General features: G+C 47.0%; 1 protein-coding gene across 1 annotated transcript; it reads left to right on the forward strand.

Moving 5' to 3' along the window:
- Positions 1–18,952: 18,952 nt before the first annotated feature.
- LOC115643950 (gastrula zinc finger protein XlCGF8.2DB-like) lies at positions 18,953–21,248 on the forward strand. Its single transcript, XM_030547972.1, has 3 exons — positions 18,953–18,996; positions 19,405–19,922; positions 20,088–21,248. The coding sequence occupies exons 2-3, from the start codon at positions 19,413–19,415 to the stop codon at positions 20,571–20,573; spliced, it is 996 nt and encodes a 331-aa protein (XP_030403832.1). The 5' UTR covers positions 18,953–18,996; positions 19,405–19,412; the 3' UTR covers positions 20,574–21,248.
- The last annotated feature ends 208 nt before the right edge of the window (positions 21,249–21,456 follow it).

A 21,456-nucleotide genomic window follows, 5' to 3' on the forward strand; every position in this document is an offset into this window, starting at 1 on the left:
CTTGAAACTTGCTTCAATTTAGCTCCAGTGTGTTACAGCAGGGAACTGGCTGTTACAATCAGAAAACTAACTGCTGACATTACATTTTACAGCTCTTAACATATTAGGTTACACTAGGTTACACAAAGTGTTTAACACATGGAGGAACATTGGTTCATTGAGGCCTGAGCAGGAGGGCTTCATCGGCACTCACGATTTTCCACCCTTCCGAGTTACCTAGGGTTATGCCTAGTGACACCAAGAGGAGCAGAGGGAAATCTTCCCATAATTGGGACCCTCCTTCCAGATGGTGTTGGGGTAACCTCTTGCACTGAGGTTACTTTGTCAGGGGAGGGAACTCCAGTCATTAAGCAAATGCAGCTGTTAGTAATGGGAGATTTGATCATTAGAAACAAGGATCGCTGGGTTTGTGATGACCGGGAGAACCGTATGGTGACTTGTCTGCCTGGTGCAAAGGTTGCTGATTTCTCGAGGCCTCTCGATAGATTTATTTGTAGTGCTGGAGAGGACCTGGTGATCATGGTACATGTAGGCACCAATGATGTAAGGAACGGTAGGTGAGACGTCCTGGAGGCCAAATTTAGTCTGCTAGGAAGGAGACTGAAATCCAGGATCTCTATGGTGGCATTCTCAGAAATGCTTCCAGTTCCACACACAGGGCCAGGTACGCAGGCAGAGCTTCAGAGTCTCAATGCGTGGATGAGATGATGGTGTGGAGAGGAGGAGTTTAGATTTATTAGTAACTGGGGAAACTTTGGGAATGGGGGAGCCTATACAGGAAGGATGGGCTCCACGTAAACCAGAGTGGAACCAGACTGCTGTCACTTAACATTAAAAAGGTTGCAAAGCAGTTTTTAAACTAAGAGATGGGGGAAAGTCAGTGGCTGCAGAGGAACTCGTGGATGGGACAGAGACTTGTCTTAGAGAAGAATCTAGTGATATAGATTTTTCTAGTTTTAGTCAGGAAGAGAGACTGGAAGAGGATAAAGTAGGTGCCAAATCAGACGAGAATCACGCACAAAAGAATCAGACGCATCAGAAAAGGGCAGACAAATAAAGAGTGACAAGTTTTTAAAGTGCTTGTACACAAATGCTAGAGGTCTAAATAATAAGATGGGTGAATTAGAGAGTCTCGTGTTAAAAAAGGATATTGACCTAATAGGCATCAGAGAAACCTGGTGGGTGGAGTGAGGACAATCAATGGGACACAATCATTCCAGGTTACAAAATATATTGGAAGGACAGAGCAGGTCATACTCGGGGGGTGGGGAGGGGAGTGGCAATGTATGTTAAAGAAAATGTAAACTCAAATGAATTAAAAACCTTAAATGAAACAGCATGTTCCATAGAATCTCTATGGATAGTAATTCCATGCTTTAATAAGAATATAACAATAGGGATCTATTATCAACCACCTGTCAAAGACAGTGATAGTGAGGATGAAATACGAAGGGAGATTAGAGAGACTATCAAAATAAAGAACTCCATAATAGTGTGGGATTTCAGTTATCCCCAGATCAGGACAAAATGCAGAGACAAAATTTCAGAATATTTTAAATGACTGCTTCATGGAGCAATTGGTAGAAGAACCCACAAGGGGAGAAGCAGCTCTCGATTTAGTCCTGAGTGGAGCGCAGGATCTAGTCCAAGAGCTAACTATAACAGGACCGCTTGGAAATAGTGACCATAATGTAACAGCATTTTAACATTCCTGTGGTGGGAAGAACAGCTCAACACTGTGGCATTTAATTTCAGAAAGGGGAACTATGAAAAAATGAGGGGGTTAATTAAACAGAAATTAAAAGGTACAATGACTAGAGTGAAATCCCTGCAAGCTGCATGGACACTTTTCAAAGACACAATATTAGAGGCCCAACTTAAATGTATCCCCCAAATTAAAAAACACAGCAAAAAAACTAAAAAAGAGTCACTGTGGCTTAGCAACCATGTAAAAGAAGCAGTGAGAGATAAGGCATCTTTTAAAAAGTGGAAGTCAAATCCTAGTGAGGTAAATAGAAGGGAGCATAAGCACTGCCAAATTAAGTGTAAAAATATTATAAGAAAAGCCAAAGAGGAGTTTGAAGAAGGGGCTAGCCAAAAACTCAAAAGGTAATAACAAAATGGTTTTTAAATACATCAAAAGCAAGAAGCCTGCTAAACAACCAGTGGGGCCACAGGATGATTGAGATACAAAAGGAGCCCTTAAAGAGTATAAAGTAATTGCGAATAAACTAAATGCATTCTTTGCTTCAGTCTTCATGGCTGAGGATGTTGGCGAGAGTCCCAAACCTTTTGTGGGTGTCAAATCTGAGGAACTGCCACAGATTAAAGTGTCAGTAGAGGAGGTTTTTAGAACTAATTGATAAACTTAACTGTAACAAGTCACTGGAACCAGATGGTATTTACCCAAGAGTTCTGAAGGAACTCAAATGTGAAATTGGGGAACTATTAGCTATGGTTTGTTACCTGTCCTTTAAATCAGCTTCTGTACCCAATGACTGGAAGATTGCTAATGTAACACCAATATTTAAAAAGGGCTCTAGAGGCGATCCTGGCAGTTACAGACCGGTAAGTCTAACGTCTGTACCAGGCATATTAGTTGAAACAATAGTAAAGAATAAAATTGCCAGGAACGTAGAAGAACAAAAATTGTTGAGCAAAAGTCAACATGGTATCTGTAAAAGGGAAATCATGTCTTACTAATCTATTAGAGTTTTTTGAAGGGGTCAGCAACCATGTGGACAAGGGGATCCAGTGGACGTAGTGTACTTAGATTTCCAGAAAGCCTTTGATAAGGTCCCTCACCAAAGGCTCTTACATAAATTATGTTATCATGGGATAAGAGGGAAGATCTTTTCATGGATTGAGAACTGGTTAAAAGACAAGGAACAAAGGGTAGGAATAAATGGTAAATTTTCAGAATGGAGAGGAGTAACTAGTGGTGTTCCCCAAGAGTCAGTCCTAGGACCGATCCTATTCAACTTATTCATAAATGAGCTGGAGAAAGGAGTAAACAGTAAGATGGCAAAGTTTGCAGATGATACTTGTGATGATGCGGTTCTTGCGGGACCCAACTGAGAGTGCCAATTCAGGACAAATCGCTTAAAACAGGGCAGTCACAGCCCAAGGCTGGGGTTTTTCCACCTCTAAGGCAAACCAAACCAGACAGAGGACTTTGGTTTCACCCCACTGTTTAACCACAAGTCACACAAGCAATTCCCTTAGACACTTCAGTCTTCCAGTATCACCAGCAGTGCCACTCGTCCTGGGGATGAATGGTTATGAAAACCAACACCCCAATAAAAGAAAAAGGTTCTCTCGATCCCAAAGAATCAAGCCCCAGACCCAGGTCAATATACACATCAGATCTTACCCACAAATCACGCTATTGCCAATCCTTTAGAATCTAAAATCTAAAGGTTTATTCATAAAAGGAAAAAGATAGAGCTGAGAGCTAGAATTGGTTAAATGGAATCAATTACATGCAGTAATGGCAAAGTTCTTAGTTCAGGCTTGTAGCAGTGATGGAATAAACTGCAGGTTCAAATCAAGTCTCTGGAGTACATCCCCTTCTGGGATGGGTCAGTCAGTCCTTTGTTCAGAGCTTCAGTTTGTAGCAAAGTTCCTCCAGAGGTAAGAAGCAGGATTTAAAACAAGATGGAGATGAGGCATCAGCCTTTTATAGGCTTTTCCAGGTGTAAGAACGCTTCTTTGTTCTTACTGTGGAAAATTACAGCAAAATGGAGTCTGGGGTCACATGGGCAAGTCCCTGCATACTTTTCTGAGTTACAAGGCATATCTGCCTTCTCTCAATGGGTCAGTTGAATAGCTGATGGTCCTTAATGGGCCATCAAGCATGCTAGACAGAGCAAACACCAACTTGTCTGGGATGTCTCCCAGAAGCACAGCATAAGTTTGAAATACAGACAGTATAGAGCCAATACTCATAACTTCAACTACAAAATGATACATACATATAGACACCATAATTATAACCAGCAACCCATAACCTGGGTCTTGGACACCTTATATGACCCCCTTTACATAAGATTTGGTGCCACTACAGGACCTTGGTTGCAACCATGTCCTGTATGGTCCCAGATTATTATCAATAATGTCACAATACTAAACTGCTCAAGATAGTTAAGACCAAAGCAAACTGTGAAGAACTTGAAAAAGATCTCACAAAACTAAGTGACTGGGCAACAAAATGGCAAATGTGTATAAATATAAAGTAATGCACATTGGAAAAAATAACCCCAACTATACATACAATATGATGGGGGCAAAATTAGGCTAATCAGGAAAAAGATCTTTTTGTCATTGTGGATAGTTCTCTGAAGACATCGAGCAGTGTGCAGCGGAAGTCAAAAAAGCAAACAGGATGTTAGGAATTATTTAAAAAGGGATAGACAGTAATACAGAGAATATCTTATTGCCCTTATATAAATCAATGGAAATAACTAATTTAGACCCCATCATTTTATATGTATATTTGGGATTATGTTTTCCACTGGGCTGCACTATGTGTTATCCTGTCATTTAGTACTGCTGAGATCCTGCATTCAGTAATATCCCTGCCCTTCCTGTTCCCTTTCTCCACTGAACCCCACACTTATGTTTCCACCTTCCCCAGGACTCTCTTTGTCTCTGGACCCGTCTGTCAGCAAGAAGCAGTGCCAGGGAGACTTGCCCTCTATCTGGAGACTTTGATTTCTGGGTCATGGATTTACTTTCAGAGTATTTTAGGAGACTCTTTGAAATTGAGTGTCTGTGACATTAAGCACACTACAATCTGGACTGTTGAACAGCTCTGTCCCCTCAGTTCCCCAAGCTAGGGTGCCTTTTCCACTGCTCTGCTGTGAGAGCAGCCACTCCTGGGCAGTTCACACGCAGTCTCCAGCATGTAACTCACTCCCAGCTACACAGTTTTAAGTGCTGCTAGTCAGCAACTCCCGAATTACAGTACCTCACAGGAGAACCCAGAAAATTCTCTGCTCCCAGACTTCCCCCAGAAATGTGCATCTTGCCCTGTCCAGCACACTCCTGAACAATGGGAGCTCATATGAAATCTGTTGTTTCATCAGTGGAAAATGCCATGCACCAGTCTTTTTGTTCCAAATGGAGTTTCCAACACACTTTAATCCAAACACACTGGTTTGATTAAAAAAGGAAACAAAATTATTAACTACTGAAAAAAAAGATTTGAAGTGACTGCAAGTAATGAGGCATAAAAGTCAGAATTGTTTACAAAAGAAATGCAAGATAAAACACAAACTAATGTTTAACTTAACAAGCTAAAATAGGTTTAAATCAAATGTTTCTCTCACCATCTGCTGAAACAGGCTGGTTTTCCTTTCAGCCAGGACTCCCCCTAAGCTGCCCCTGCTGCCTACATTCAGTTCTTCAGGAGTTTTCATGAGCAGAGGGAAAGGGGGGAGAGAGAGAGTCTCATGTATTTTCCTCACCTCTTTTTATAATTCAGTCCTTTGTACTAGAAATCACTTCAGTTCCCAGCCGAGTCATGGTGACAGGCTGTCATAGATACGAGCTTCAAGTGATCCCTGTGATGAAATGTAAATGTCTTCTTCACACCTTCCCCCTGGTGGAGAATGGCTATTTGACCAGCTGCTTGCCTTGCTTTCTCTGAGGAACTTAAGGTTAGGGTTGTTGCCGGCACAGATAGTGCCCGAGGGCAAGCAACAGCAGTTTGTGGCCCAGAGTGCCTAGCGCCAATGAACACACCAGGGTGGAGAAGCAAGCAAAGTTTATTTGAGATCTCAAAGTGGTGCTGGGAGACTTGGCACACCTACACAAGCGGCTTTTCCCTTTTTATAAGTTTTTTTTTCCTCCACCCCCCTCCTTTCCCTGTAGCAGTTACATTACGCAATCTTGGCTGCAGAAGCTCATTAGTAATATTCCCTTCTGCAAGTTATCTTGTAGGCCTTATCACTACTGCTTTAGACTGGTTTGAGCTGCGCTGCAACTGATAACTTACTGTCACACATTTAATTGCACAGCTGCTAGCTTTCTAGATTAAGTAGAGTTCAACATGGAGGAGCTTTGGTTCACTGAGGCCTAGAACAGGGGGGCTTCATTGACACTCGTGGCCTTCCCCCCACCCGAGTTACCTAGGGTTATGCCTAGTGACACCAGCAACTTCCTCCTTTGAGAACATTCAACAAACTTTTGGCTGAGTTTTTTTATACTTTGAGGACAACAAAGCGATTAAGCTCTAGGGAGCTGAGGTCATTAATGAGGGGGTATATCAGGATTTTCTGGGGAACAGGAGGTACAAATTCTATGTAGGAGTGCTTTACAGCAAGCAAACAAAAGGAGAGTAATGATACACAACACCACACCAGTGAGCAGGAGGTGAACAATGCCTCCCCTTAGTCCCCCTAGGTTGGGTAACCAGTCCCAGAGGGAATCAGAAATAGTGGGTTCCCCTTTTTCGGCCTTCCACTGTTCAAAAGCCTGTTTGGCTGACAGGATGTACTTGTTAATATCCTGTGCATTTTTTGAGACATAAGTACAGCATTTATCTCCCATGAGGGCGCACATCCCGCCCTGTGAAGCCACACTTCCTCCCAGGAAGTGTCCACATATGTTTCCATGATCATAGATTAGATGGGATTTCTGATGCCTCTGTAAGGGCAGTGGGCCAAGTCTGGTAATTAAGATTACTTTGAATGGCCATCAGCTGGTCATTCAGGAAATTCCGAATTCCTAAACATACTAGATCCCACTGCAATGCCTTTCCAGCCTTAGTTATATTTAATACCATCTTTTCTTGGTGTAGTACTATATTACATCTGTTATTTAACTGTTTGCAGGTACTTTTAAAAGGCATTAACATTAAGAGCATAGGAGGGGGTTACATTATTGATTACTTTCCAGGACACAGGGCGCACGCAGCCTGTAGAATAAACCTCAAACTTCAATTAATACCACATACCCAAGCATGGGTTCCACAAATGTTCTTCCACTAGTGTATAATTTTTTGTTTTTTTACCAGGGTCAGTTCTTAATGTCCTTTTTAGTCAGGAACTCCTGGACTTTGGCAATTTTAGTGCAGTGAGTGTTTTGTTTTGTTTTTCAAAACAGTCATGGCTCAGCATCCTGCAGGGGAAAGGTTACCAGCACATTACCCTGTAATGGTTTTTATTTTTCTAGAAAAATTCAAAGGCACAGTAGGTCTGTTAGTGGACAAGGGAGAGGTTACTAGCACTTTACCTTGTACTTTTTTCCTGCTGTCCAGAAGGCACAGTGGAGCTAGAAGGAGAAATAGGCTAAGCATCAATAGGAGAATTTTCCCAAGGTGGAGGGGTTTTTTTGCAGTGAGAATTATGGGTCCAAGCAGTTAGCCTTTGGCACTTCACAGTGGTGTTGGTAGTCAGCAGGGCTTAATAAGGGCCTTTTTAGCATGGAGCCAAAGCAGTCTTTTGTTGGTGGACCTTTACATCAATCCAGTTTCCTGGTTCCAAGGAGTGGCAGGGCTGCTAGGATTTTTGGGTAGCGCTTGCTTACCTGTGAGAAAAGAAACCTAACACATTTCACTAGTGCCTGGCAGTGTTTTGCAGATCTCATAGCTGCTTGGGCACATTCAAGCCCCCATTCTTTTTGGTTGTCAGCCAAGTCTTAACTGTGAGCAGTGTCCTTGAATGGGGCCAGTGTCTTATCTTTAGCTTGAACTTGCTAGCTAATTATTTTTTTATTTTTTTCTGTTAACTTATTTTTTTTGTCGTCCTTCTTGGCTTCTTTTAACCTACAAAGGAAACTTTCACTCTTTACTTATACGCCTTTTTTCCAACAATGAACACATTAACATTGTCATTATACAGTACATCAGTTTTATTATTTAATGAATGCCACATATACCCTTCCACTAAAATAACCTTATTACAGAGCTTTGGCGCAACAAGCCAGGACAAGCACACCCACTTTGAGGAGTTTATTTAATTTAACCTCTAGTCCAATAGCTTTCCACCATCCCCAGCCCTCTGGCTAGAAATCTGAAGTAGCCAGAAAGATCCCATGTACAATATGGGGAGTGGGTTAATTTTTTATTAACAATTTGGCCAATGAAGTTTTTTTTTTTTTTTAAGGAAATGCATTAGACTTTAGTATATTACATTTTTTTGATATATTTAAACCCTTTTATTTTAAGTTCAACAGGACAAGTATCTGCATTTTAATTTAACCTTTTTGTTTGATTTTAAACTCGACTATTCTATAAAAATATTAAACACAACAATTCCAGCCACAAGACAAACACCACAAGACTGAACATAGAACACAAAACATAATTCCTATTGTGCCAGTAAATGCATGGTACGTTGAATGCTGTTCAGCTGGCATCAGTTTTTTCTGATTAACTGAAAGACAAAAAAAACAGAGGTCTACCCCTTCTGGGCAGACAATTATTGCTTAAAATATACAAATACCTTTGTTGACTTCAGGCAAAACAGAGGAGTTACCCAATATTTTCTTGTATTTGTTTTATAGGCAACCCAGATTTTCAATTACATTACACTGTATACATCCTTCAGGTAATTTAACTAAATTGTTCATAGCCAAATCAAATGATTGCAATCCAATAATTTCTTTGCCTGAATTTATTTACAAAGATTTTACAGACACCAAGAACTTTCTTCTTTAGCATTTTTACAAAGTTCAACTGCTGTTCCCTTCAGCAACTACAGAGTTAACTTCTTACTTTCCCTTAAATTACTTGCTTGTTTTCCAACAGCTACTTTTATTAACTTAACTTACCATTTCAGGTAGGTCCTGGGTATTTGAAATCCCCATGCTTACACTTACTGACTCCTTTCTTCCACTACACCCTGAAAGATTTCCAATCTGTTTTCCAATCTCTCTGTCTGTTGCCTGCCCGCCTGGGCCCGATCCTGCTTTTTTTTTTGCTGAACCGTCCCTTCCATGGGCACCAACTTGTTCCACTACCAGTTTAGCTAGGAGGGTGGGCTTTTTAACTAGCCCCCACCCCTCCTGTACTCTTCCCTTAACTTACAAGACTACCCGAGTCCTCCCTCGTGAGGCTTGTCACCTGGACAAAAACACATGGCCCATTGGGCAAAGGCCATTTACTTAAGATATAATCCAAACCTCTTTAGAGGGTTTACCCAGAGACCCATTCATCTGTCTGCTGACACTTAAACAGAAAAGAGAATTACACAGAGAGCAGAGGGAATTACAGTCTAAGCCAGGCTTTCCCACTTCTATACACTAACCGCTACAGGGGACGGGACAGAAGGATTTCAATTCGACCTCAGAGCTTCATCGCACGCAATGGCTTTCACCTCGAGGAATTACGAACGAGAGGTTCAGTTCTGCCCAACACCTAACGCCCAAATGAACAGAGCAGAAAAACAACAGTAACTGGTTAAACAGAACAGAACCAGAACCAGATAACGTTTTCTTATCCTGTTAGGGCTCACTTTTACTTTGCAGTTCTCAACATATAACACCAACAGTACCAAGCAAAGCAAACATAAAATAACAAGGGTAAAACAAATAGATGGTGTAAATTCTTCAAGGCTTCCCCCTTCTTAATTGCTCACCAAACTGTGACAAATTTCTGTTACCAATTTATCCCTCGTGTCAGGTGATTAGACTGACATTACAGGATTGTTGAGGGAAGATAAAGAAAACACACCATACAACTGAATTTTTAAAGCTTCATTAATAAAATAATAAAACAACAACGGAGAGTGTTGGCAGCGCTCCCACATTACTCAGGAAAACATTAATGCCCAAAGCCCCTTTCATACTCACACACGTATGTCCAGACTGACCACGTCTGTGTATAATGTTCAGAGAAGGGGGAGAGGTGCACAGGAGATTAACTTGTATACAGCTTGTCCAGAATTTCCAACATGCTTCCGCTCTTGGGAGGGCTGTTCTCTTACACCCTGGAATCTCCTGCGGCATCTCTTTCACAGATTCCAGTCCAGGTCGGCTGCCTGTGCCTTCTTTGGTGTCACCAAGCCACACTGGCTCCAGGGTTACAAAGGCACACTGTTGGATCTTACTGGACAGTTAAGCTTTGCAAATGAAATCTTAGTTCTGTAACTTGCATTGCCTTTGGTTTGCCTCTTGTCTATATTTTTTTTCTTCACAGCCATCTGGGGCCAAAAGCAGTTTTTCTTTGTACTTAGCATAGTCTGCGTTGATTCTTCACCTTGAACGCAGAGCAACTTTCTTTTTATCCCTGGGCTAAGCTGAATTTCAAATTAACCTGTTCCTTTCCTCAATAGACAAATTTGCTCACGCTGTGTCAGGGCTTTTTCGTGATTAAACGCTCCTCTTAGATGTATGATCTTATCTAGATTGAAGTACCTTCTAGTGGGCATTGTTTAGATGGATTTTTACACGTGTAAATATTCCAATTTTCTAAATACCTGCAGGTTGGTGAACCATAATGTACGTACATGTAATATGCAGGGGGTACCCTTAGGGGGTGAGGTGGAATGTTTAGACTGTCCCCCACCCATTTTCCACTTACACACACAGGGAAGGTGCCCTGTCTGCACTAACGGCTTATAAACTAAGGATTTTTCCCTATAGGGTACTCACACAGGAGAGGCTAACGAGGACGGCCACGACTCTCCTACACCTCCCTTCAGCAAAGAGCGTCGGCTAGTCTCTGGGAGATGGCGCTGCTTATCTGATTGCATCCAGTGAGATGATTAGACTGTTAGTAGCTCACACGGAAAAGAAAGGGGGAGGGAAGATGGGTACACACACTCCTAGACCCAGGTAGCTTCCTCACCGGATGCCAGGCCGAGTCAGCCCACCATGGGTTGGATCTCCTAAAGATCCACTAGTTACCGGGCTTCACAGGATACTCTGGGCGTCTTCCGGTAACAGTTACTCACACTGGCCACCAGTACCATTTTGCATCTGATCTTGCTTTTTAGCTACAACAGGGAGAGAGTGCACTAGGACATAGGGTCTCCCCTTTCTAGACAGGTCCCTTCTTTGTTTCTGCACTATCCTTAACCTGCTTTTGAATCCTTGCACTCGCCAGACAGGGGGAAGAACAGGAGCTACAGTGGGGGATTTTTTTTACAAGAGCTCTTCATACAAACAGCTTCAGAAATTACCTGTTCGCTGACAAAACAGGAGTAATTGGAGGATCGTGTTATAATTAAGTGATCCTTCCGGTGGCCACCTTTTCTGGTCCTCTAGTTGATATTGAGGCCAGTCTACTGTATAGAACTTTTTCAGTTTATTCTTAGTTATTGGATCCGAGCCAAACACCTTCCAATTCACTAGAATGCATTCTAATGGTGTACACCGTGCCTGGCGCCTCATACCATGCCCTTGACCCATTATATGATGCTCTATCGTCTAATGTGAATTACAGCAACTGGGCGTCCCTAGCCTCGAATTACAACGACTGGGTGTCCCCAGCCTCGGGCAAAAGTCCACACTACTGAACTGTTCCTACCTTATCGAAGGGACCGGTTCCTCACCATCACCCTCAACTGCTTCTCCACTACTTGAGCTCATTGCACCGTTGTGCCCTCCGGGGTCGGTCGAACTGTTTCTCCACCGAGGCCCCCGGTGAAGTCACCGGTGTGCACTGGGCGTCGGACATCGCCGCGATCCATTGACCACCAGGAGGGATCCGGGCAAGGCTAATTTTCAGCCTCTAACCCACCGTTGAGCGCCAAGAACTGTTGCCAGCACAAAGAGCCCGAGGCCAAGCAACAGCGGAGGGGCGGGGTCCGTCGCCCGGTGTGCCACACCAATAAACACACCAGGGTGGAGAAGCAAAACGCAAGTTTATTAGAGCTCAAATAAGGTGCAAGGGAGAAATAACAATCTCAAATCCTGCACGCCTGCACGCAGGTGGGGCACTAGTATTTATACCCTGTCACAGAGTGTGGGGGAGTCCAGCCCTGCACCCCTCTTCCAGGGACCCACAGTGACTTTCGGCCAGCCAGTAAAACAGAAGGTTTATTGGACAACAGGAACACAGATTACAGCAGGGCTTGCAGGCACAGTCAGGACCCCTCCACCGAGTTCTTCTGGGCTTTCAGGGTGCTTGGATCCGAGCTAGGATACCCTGAATTCTGCCCACACAGCTCCAAGCCCAAACTCAAACTGCTTCCCCCCTGCCACTCCCTTCCTTTCTCCTTCCTGGGCAAAGGTGTTGACCTTTCCCCTCCCTTACCTAGCTCAGGTTGCAGGCCCTGGCATCGTCCATCCCCTAAAGTCCTCCCCTGCTCTCCCACTCCCCACACAGACAGTCCCTACTGCATCACATCTCTCCCCCCTTCGAGACTGAACTGAGCAGGGTCACTCTGCCCAGTGACCTGGGGAAGTTCAGGGCCCCCTCTCTGGGACAACGCATCCGCTGTCAGGTTGGCACTTCCCTTCACATGGACCACATCCATGTCATAGTCCTGCAGGAGCAGGCTCCACCTTAGGAGCTTGACGTTGGCTCCTTTTATCTGGTGCAGCCAGGTCAGGGGAGAGTGGTCGGTATACACGGTGAAGTGTCGCCCAAAGAGATATGGCTCTAGTTTCTTAAGGGCCCATACCATGGCCAGGCATTCCTTCTCGATGGCCGCGTAGCTTTGTTCCCGGGGTAGCAGCTTCTTACTCAGGTACACGATGGGATGTCTTTCCCCCTTTTCATTCTCCTGCATTAACACCGCCCCCAGTTCCGTGTCTGAGGCATCGGTGAACACCATAAAGGGTTTGTCAAAATCTGGGTTTGCCAGAACTGGGCCGCTAACCAGAGTCTCCTTCAGCGCCCTGAAAGCCTCCTGGCACTGCTCAGTCCAGATTACCTTGTCTGGCTTCCCCTTTTTGCACAGTTCAGTAATGGGGCCGGCTATGGCACTAAAGTGGGGCATGAACCTTCGATAGTACCCCGCCATCCCAATAAAGGCCTGGACCTGCTTTTTGGTTTGGGGAGCAGGCCAGTCTTTGATCACCTCCACCTTGGCTGGTTCCGGCTTTAGGCAGCCACTCCCCACCCGATGGCCCAGGTAAGATACTGCAGCCATCCCCACCTTGCACTTCTCAGCCTTTACTGTTAACCCAGCCTTTTGGAGTCGGTCCAGGACTTGTTTAACCTGGGACATGTGGTCCTCCCAGGTCTGGCTGAAGACGCAGATGTCGTCAATATACGCCGCGGCAAAACTCTCCATCCCCCTCAGTAGCTGATCCACCAGGCGCTGGAAGGTGGCCGGTGCTCCCTTGAGGCCGAAGGGCAGGGTCAGAAACTCATAGAGCCCCAGAGGGGTGATAAAGGCCGATTTCCACCTGGCATCTGCGTCCAGCGGCACTTGCCAGTAGCCTTTGGTGAGATCCATAGTGGTGAGGTACCGAGCACCTTCCAGCTTGTCTAGGAGCTTGTCAGGCCTGGGCATAGGGCAGGCATCAGATATGGTGATGGCACTGAGCTTTCGATAGTCCACACAGAACCGGATTGACCCATTCTTCTTGGGGACCAGCACCACTGGCGAGGCCCAAGGGCTGGAAGATGGCTGGATCACCCCCAAAGCCAGCATGTCCCTGACCTCTCTTTCAAGATCCTGGGCAGTTTTACCAGTGACCCGAAAAGGGGAGCATCTTATAGGGGGATGTGACCCGGTCTCCACCCGGTGGACCGTCAAATTAGTGCATCCAGGCTGGTTGGAAAACAGCTGTTGGTATAGATGCAGCATCCCCCTGATCTCAGCGTGCTGGCCCGGGGTCAGCTGATCAGAGAGGGGAATCGCCTCCAGGGGGGAACCAGCTTTTGTCCCAGGGAATAGATCTACTAAGGGGTCATCTCCCTGTCCCTCCCAATGTCCACACACGGCCAACACCACATTCCCCCTGTCATAGTATGGTTTCATCATGTTCACATGGTACACCCGACAGTGATGTGCCTGGTTTGACAACTCCACCACATAGTTTACCTCATTCAGTTGCTTGATAACCTTGAAGGGCCCTTCCCAGGCCGCCTGGAGTTTGTTTCTCCTCACGGGGATGAAAACCATCACCTGATCCCCGGTGGCGAAGGCACGGGCCCATGCCGTGCGGTCATACCAGACCTTCTGCCTTCTCTGGGCTCGGGCCAGATTTTCCCTGGCCAGGCCCATGAGCTCGGCCAGTCTTTTCCGGAAGGTCAGGACATACTTCACCACTGACTCTCCCTCGGGAGCGGCCTTCCCCTCCCTTTCGTCCCTCATCAGGTTTAGGGGCCCCTTTACCCACCTTTCATACAACAGTTCGAAAGGTGAAAACCCGGTAGATTCCTGGGGTACCTCCCTGTACGCGAACAGCAGGTGAGGTAAGTACTTGTCCCAATCCTGCGGGTGCTGGTTCATAAATGTTTTTAGCATTATCTTCAGCGTCCCGTTGAATCTTTTTACCAGCCCGTTGGACTGGGGGTGATATGCTGAGGCCCAGTTGTGCTGGACCCCACATTTCTGCCATAAGGACCGGAGCAGGTCCGACATGAAGTTGGACCCCTGGTCCGTTAAGACCTTCTTGGGGAACCCCACCCGGCTGAAAATTGTCAGCAGCGCATCTGCCACTGTGTCTGCTTCGATAGAGGACAAGGCCACCGCCTCGGGGTATCGAGTGGCAAAATCCACCACCACCAGGATGTATTTCTTCCCTGACCGGGTCATCTTGCTGAGGGGTTCCACTATGTCCATGGCCACCTTTTGGAAAGGTTCTTCTATGATGGGTAAAGGCCTCAAAGCCACTTTCCCCTTATCCCGGGCCTTCCCCACCCTCTGGCAGGAGTCACAGGATTGGCAGTACTGTCGGACATGGATAAAGACCCCAGGCCAGTAAAAGTTCTGTTGCAGCCTCTGCCTGGTGCGTCGGATTTCCTGGTGCCCTGCGAGAGGGATGTCATGGGCCAGGTACAGCAGCTTGTGACGAAACTTTTGGGGAACCACCAGCTGCCTCCTGATCCCCCATGACTCTACTTCCTCTGGGGGAGCCCATTCTCGGTACAGGAACCCCTTCTCCCACAGGACCCTCTCCTTGCAATCTTTCCTCATGGTCTGTACCGCACTAAGGTCAGCCCGGTCCCTGTGCTTCCGCAAGGAGGGATCTTTCTGCAACTCGGCCTGGAACTCAGCAGCTGGGACAGGGATGGGGACCGGCTCTCTCTAGCTGGCTGAGTCTGAGGCCACAGCCTCTCTGAACCGTGCCCCTGGGCTTTCCCCGCTCCCTGGGTTAGGGTCCTGCACCTCGGGTCGAGTACCTTCCCCGTTGTCAGGGTGCAGTGCCCTTTGCCAACTCTGACTACGAGTCACGACCAGGGCACTCTGGGTGTTACTAGGCCAGTCCTCGAGGTCCCCTCCCATTAACACATCAGTGGGCAAATATTGGTGTACCCCCACATCCTTGGGGCCCTCCTTGGCCCCCCGTTTCAGGTGTACCCTTGCCACGGGCACCCTGAATGGGGTCCCACCCACGCCCATCAGGGTCAGGTAAGTGTCGGGCACCATCCGATCTGAGGCCACCACCTCGGGCCGGGCCAGCGTCACCTCTGCGCCTGTTTCCCAGTACCCAGTGACCTTCCTTCCATCTACCTCCAGGGAAACAATGCACTCCTTCCAGAGGGGCAGCCCCGCGCCCACCCAGTAAACCAAAAACCCGGAGCCTGGAGCATCCACAGGTGGTATGTTGCCAGCCCTGCTTTCCTGGGAACGTAGCCCCTCCTCCAATTGGGTTTTTACCCAGTCCACCCTCTGCGGGTTGGGTCTGCTTGGTCTGTTCCCTAGCTTGGGGCACTGGGTCCGTATGTGACCTCGTTGGCCACAGCGATAGCAGCCCACGTCTCGTGGGTCCCCTTGAGTGGGTCGGAGGGACCTGCCGCTGGATGTTCCCCTTTTGGGGGGGTTCTTCATAGGACCCCGCTGGGAGGTCCCATGATGACTCTCTGCATTGAGGCAGGCTTGCTCCTTTGAGACTCCTCCCTGCCAGCCCCTGCCCGACTGTCCACAAATTGGTCAGCCAGCTGGCCTGCGTGCTTTGGGTTCTCCGGCTTCTGGTCCATCAACCACAGCCTCAAGTTGGACGGGCACTGCTCGTACAGGTGCTCCAATATGAATAGGTCAAGCAGGTCCTCTTTAGTTTGCGCCCCAGCTGTCCACTTGCGGGCATACCCCTGCACCCGGTTGACCAGTTGTAGGTATGTGACCTCACGGGTTTTACACTCTCTCCGGAACTTTTTCCAGTACATCTCAGGAGTCAGCCCAAACTCGCGGAGCAGGGCCTGTTTGAACAGTTCGTAGTTCCCTGCCTCCGCCCCTTTCAGTCGGCTGTACACCTCCACGGCTGTGGAGTCCAGTAAGGGAGTGAGAACTGCGATCCTGTCTGCAGGGTCAACCCTGTGCAGCTCGCAGGCATTTTCAAAGGCCGTCATGAAGGTATCTATGTCCTCCCCCTCCTTACGCCGGGGCAGCAAGTGCTTATCAAAGCTCTTTGTAGGCTTGGGTCCCCCCTTCCTCACCGCAGCTGGGGCCTCACTTCTCCTCAGCTGGGCCAGGTCCAGCTTATGTTTACGCTGTTTCTCCTTCTCCTTCCGCTCATGTTTACGCTGGTTCTCCTCATGTTTACGCTGTTTCGCCTTCTCCTCCAGCTTTTGCCTCTTTAACTCGAGCTTCTTCCTTTTATATTCCAGCCGAATCCGCTCCACGGATGCCGAGCGTTGCCGGGAGGATCCCCTGCTGGCCGGGGGTGTCACGGTGCCCTCGGTATACACTGGGCTCCTCCCCGCCCTTCCCCTAGGCCTAGGAAGGGGGGGCCTTGGGAAGCCCTCGTCCGGCAGCTGACCATTCCCAGAGGGGACAGACACTGGTGCCTGCGCTGCATCTGCCCGGCTGCTTCCCTCAGAGACAGGGCTCCGTTCATTCATGCGGTCTCCCTGCTCTGGCTGGGCAATCAGCTGGTCCTTGGTGGGCCTCCCTTGGTGCAGCCCCCTCTGCTTGCACAGCTCCACCAGGTCACACTTGCGCCACTTGGCATACATCTTCCTGCTGGCCACTTACAGGCCGGGGTGCTCGCCGCTCCCCACGGTTTGCAGGGGGACCCCTAGTCCACCAGCCCTTCTTTAGGTCACCACCTCTCTCCCAGGGTCGAGCTGCAGACTCCTCCGCCCCTGGGACCGCTCACTGCAATCCCCAGGGGGACCCTGTTACTGCAAAGTCCTTCTCACTGGGCACACACTCCCAAGGGTTAACCACCCCTTCGTTTTACTGCTCCCCAGTCACTTACTGCAGGAAGCGTCGTTCACGGGGTGCAGTATCTCCCACCGCTGCCACCAGTTGTCACGGAGTGTGAGGGAATCCGGCCCTGCACCCCTCTTCCAGGGACCCACAGTGACTTTCGGCCAGCCAGTAAAACAGAAGGTTTATTGGACAACAGGAACACAGGTTACAGCAGGGCTTGCAGGCACAGTCAGGACCCCACCACCGAGTTCTTCTGGGCTTTCAGGGTGCTTGGATCCTAGCTAGGATACCCTGAATTCTGCCCAAACAGCCCCAAGCCCAAACTCAAACTGCTTGCCTCCTGCCACTCCCTTCCTTTGTCCCCTTCCCGGGCAAAGGTGTTAACCTTTCCCCTCCCTTACCTAGCTCAGGTTACAGGCCCTGGCATCGTCCATCCCCTAAAGTCCTCCCCTGCTCTCCCACTCCCCACACAGACAGTCCCTACTGCATCACATCCCCTCCCCTTGTATTTTTCTTTTTTACTTTTCCATTGTGTAAGCTACTTTCTCATGCATATGGCCTTGGCCATAACATCTGTTTTTCATTTGTCTTATCTAGCATGAGCGATATCTAGTACTAACTGGTCTTGCTAACTACGGCCTTATTGTTTAGCAGTCAACTGATAACACAGGTGGTTACAGTCAGCACATTAATACAGAAGGTTACAAAAGTTTAGGAGGCTAACACAAAGGCTTTTAACATGGAGGTACTTTGGTTCACACAGGCCTCAAGCAAGAAGATTTCTACCTAGTGGCACCAACAAAATTGTATCCCACTACCCTAATTAACTTAAACCTAGCAAAATTAATTGTACAGCAGACAAAAACAATTAGAAAACCAGACTGATTAACATTGTAAAAGTGGTGGCCATAAAGATAAAACAATACAAAAATGAGGGTTTCACAACCACAAGCACTGAGAAGTGATTTCTTGCCAGCAGGCTGCTTTCAAACAAAGTTTTCTTTAACCCTCTTAAGATCTGTTTCTTTATCTGGTGGTGATGGGTGCTACCCGGACAGGATCATCTTCGTAACAGCCCAATAGCACCTTATTTCAGTGTGACTGGTTTGGGATGTGAGGATGTGGCCCTTCGCTTCTCAGCTTATGGCTGCCCCTGCTGCTTAGCCAAAGGCCTTAGCATAAGAACAAGGCCTCAGACTGTCACAGTAAGAGAAGGCCCTTACAAATACAAACAGTGATTTTGATGCTTTGTTTTCATACTTCTGTAAGTAGCTAAGTGATAAAAATACACCTAAGTTCTTAAACTATAGGCTTTACAAGCAGGCCTGAATATCTCTATTCTAACAGTGGGTTCTATCCCTTCCCCCATTCTGTGTCTGTCTTGTGTATTTAGACTGTAAATTCTTCAGGGCATGGACCATCTATTATTCTGTGTTTGTACTTTACCTAGCACAATGGGGACCCACTGTTAGTTGCTCCTTAGCACTAATGTAATGAATATGATTTAAAATCATAATAACTCTCCTGCCACTTTGAGCCAAGGAAGCTGGCCTTGGGATGTTACTGCTTAACAATGAGCTGGGAGTTAAAACCATGGACTATTCTTTGTGACAAGTATCCCACAAATTCCACTGACCTCCCTGGTTTTCTTTGCCTGCAGTAGGGTTTCCAGTTTCCAAACCTGACGTGATCTCACAGCTGGAACGAGGGGAAGAACCGTGGGTCCCAGACCTCCGTGGCTCTGAGAAAGAAGTGCTTCCAAGAGCTGCCTGCACAGGTGAGGACTTGGTTAAACCAACTCAACAACTGTGTGGGAATGCAGGAAACATTTGGGATGCCCTACAAAGACCCTGTGAGCTCTCCAAGTTCAGGATTGTTCCCTGCAGATGTGGAAACGTAATGGCAGATGTGACTCATGGCTTCCCTTCTATTCTGACTGACAACTGGCAGCAGGGCGCTCCCCGAGCTCACTTTCTCCTGAGTGTTCTCGTGAGATGCAGACCAAAACTGATCCCTTCCTCTCTCCTCTGGGGAAGATTTTGGGAAAAATCAGCTCCTGATAGGTTTGATCTCTCCCACACATATTTTGGATTGTTCATCCCTTTTTCCATTCCTCTCGCTGAGATTTTCTTTCTTTCCTGTGCAGATAGTGATCTATGCCTGGATTCTCTCTGTCTCCCATCAGGTGATGAGATGGTGAGTCAGAATGAGGAGGAGAAACCCCATCAAGAAGATGCTGAGCAAGGAGAACCACATGGAACTTTATCAGGAAGATCCAAAGGGAATGTTTCCGGGAGTTGTGCACTCCCAGAGAAAACAAAAGCCTGTGAGACTCTGCACAGGCCAGAGGGAAACTTTAGTAGCCTCTCAGACCTTGTAACAAGCAAGAGAATCAACTTGGAAGAGACACGCTACACATGCCATGAGTGTGGGAAAAGCTTCAATCAGAGCTCTACCCTTATCAGACATCAGACAATCCACACAGGTGAGAAACCTTATGGATGTGCTGAGTGTGGGAAATGCTTCAGTCAGAGCTCAAACCTTATCACACATCAGAGAATCCACACAGGAGAGACGCCCTACACTTGCTCAGCGTGCGGGAAAATCTTTAGTCAGCGCTCAAACCTTATCACACATCAGAGAATCCACACAGGAGAGACTCCTTATACGTGCACTGAGTGCGGGAAAAGCTTCAATCAGCGCTCACACCTTATCACACATCAGAGAATCCACACAGGAGAGACACCCTACACATGCACTGAGTGTGGGAAAAGCTTCATTCACCGATCTGCCTTTATCACACATCACAGAATCCACACAGGAGAGAAGCCCTACACATGCTCTGAGTGTGGGAAAAACTTCACTCAGTGCTCTGCCCTTATCACACATAGGAGAATCCACACAGGAGAGACGCCTTATACGTGCGCTGAGTGTGGGAAAAGCTTTAGTCGGAGCTCGCACCTTATCACACATCAGAGAATCCACACAGGAGAGACACCCTACACATGCACTGAGTGTGGGAAAATCTTTAGTCAGCGCACAAACCTTATCACACATCAGAGAATCCACACAGGAGAAAAGCCCTACACATGCTCAGAGTGCGGGAAAATCTTTAGTCAGAGCTCTGCCCTTATGAGACATCAGAGAATCCACACAGGAGAGAAGCCCTACACATGCTCTGAGTGTGGGAAAAGCTTCAATCAGACCTCAAACCTTATGAAACATCAGAGAATCCACACAGGAGAGACGCCCTACACATGCTCTGAGTGCGGGAAAAGGTTCAGTCATTGCTCAAGGCTCACTAGACATCAGAAAATCCACATGAGAGAGAATTGTAATAAATCCCTTGACTAGGGTTGGCCAAAACAATTTTAAAAAAATCACATTTGCTAATTCCCACATAGTGATTTTGCATCATCTTCATCGTGGTCTCTCAGCTCCACCAAATCAGTTGCCTTCTTCTGCCTTTTGCAGCTCACCCTTCTTTGGGGTCAGTCCTATGATTTTTTCTATCAACTCCTTTCCTTTTGAGTCATAGGAGTGTGTGTCCCTCCAGCCAGGAATGTTCATCAGTTCCAGATTAGGGAGAGAGGTTTGATCTCAACAAGGTACACTGAGGCAAAAACTACCTGTGCCTTCCATCCACTAGGACTGTACATGGCGTTGGCTGCTCAAGTTAGTGATCTTGGCGTAAAATGTTGTAGTGCAGATGCAGCCCAGGTGCAGTGGTTGGCATTAGGTTTCCCCTTGACCTGACCTAAACTCCATCACTGTTCCTAGTCTAAATTAACCCTGAGCATCACGGGTTCCCCCATTTCAAAGCAATGTTCCCCCATTTCAAAGCAATTCTTAGTCATTGAGTTCTCCCTTGGGGAACAAATTGTTTCATTCCTAGTTGCTCTGATGTTGCTTCAGATTGTACTGGAGAGCAGATATTTTTATTATCATTTTCCGCACTTAAAATATATTGAACTATAACAAAGAGCAGGAACAGGGCAGGAATAGGGGAAAATGTCATTTCACCCATTGGAACAACAGACGTAGTTAGGGTAAGTCAGAGGGATTCCTTTATTTCCCATCACTATCCTTCTATCCGTGCTAGAATCTAAGAATCCTTTTCCTTTCCCCAGTTGTGGGATGGGAGACTTCCAAAAGTGCTTCCTGTACTATAGCACATGGTTAAGCTCAGAGAATAAACCCCAAATATCCCCTGAGCTTTGCTTTTTGAATTCTGTAT

The sequence above is a fragment of the Gopherus evgoodei genome, unplaced genomic scaffold (assembly GCF_007399415.2).
Source record: "Gopherus evgoodei ecotype Sinaloan lineage unplaced genomic scaffold, rGopEvg1_v1.p scaffold_79_arrow_ctg1, whole genome shotgun sequence".
Lineage (NCBI taxonomy): Eukaryota > Metazoa > Chordata > Testudines > Testudinidae > Gopherus > Gopherus evgoodei.

Coding starts and splice junctions, on each gene's coding strand:
- LOC115643950 (XM_030547972.1), top strand. CDS start 19,413: ATGGTGAGTCAGAATGAGGAGGAGAAACCCCATCAAGAAGATGCTGAG. Junction 19,923..20,087: donor GGAAAAGCTTCAATCAGCGC/TCACACCTTATC, acceptor AACTTCACTCAG/TGCTCTGCCCTTATCACACA.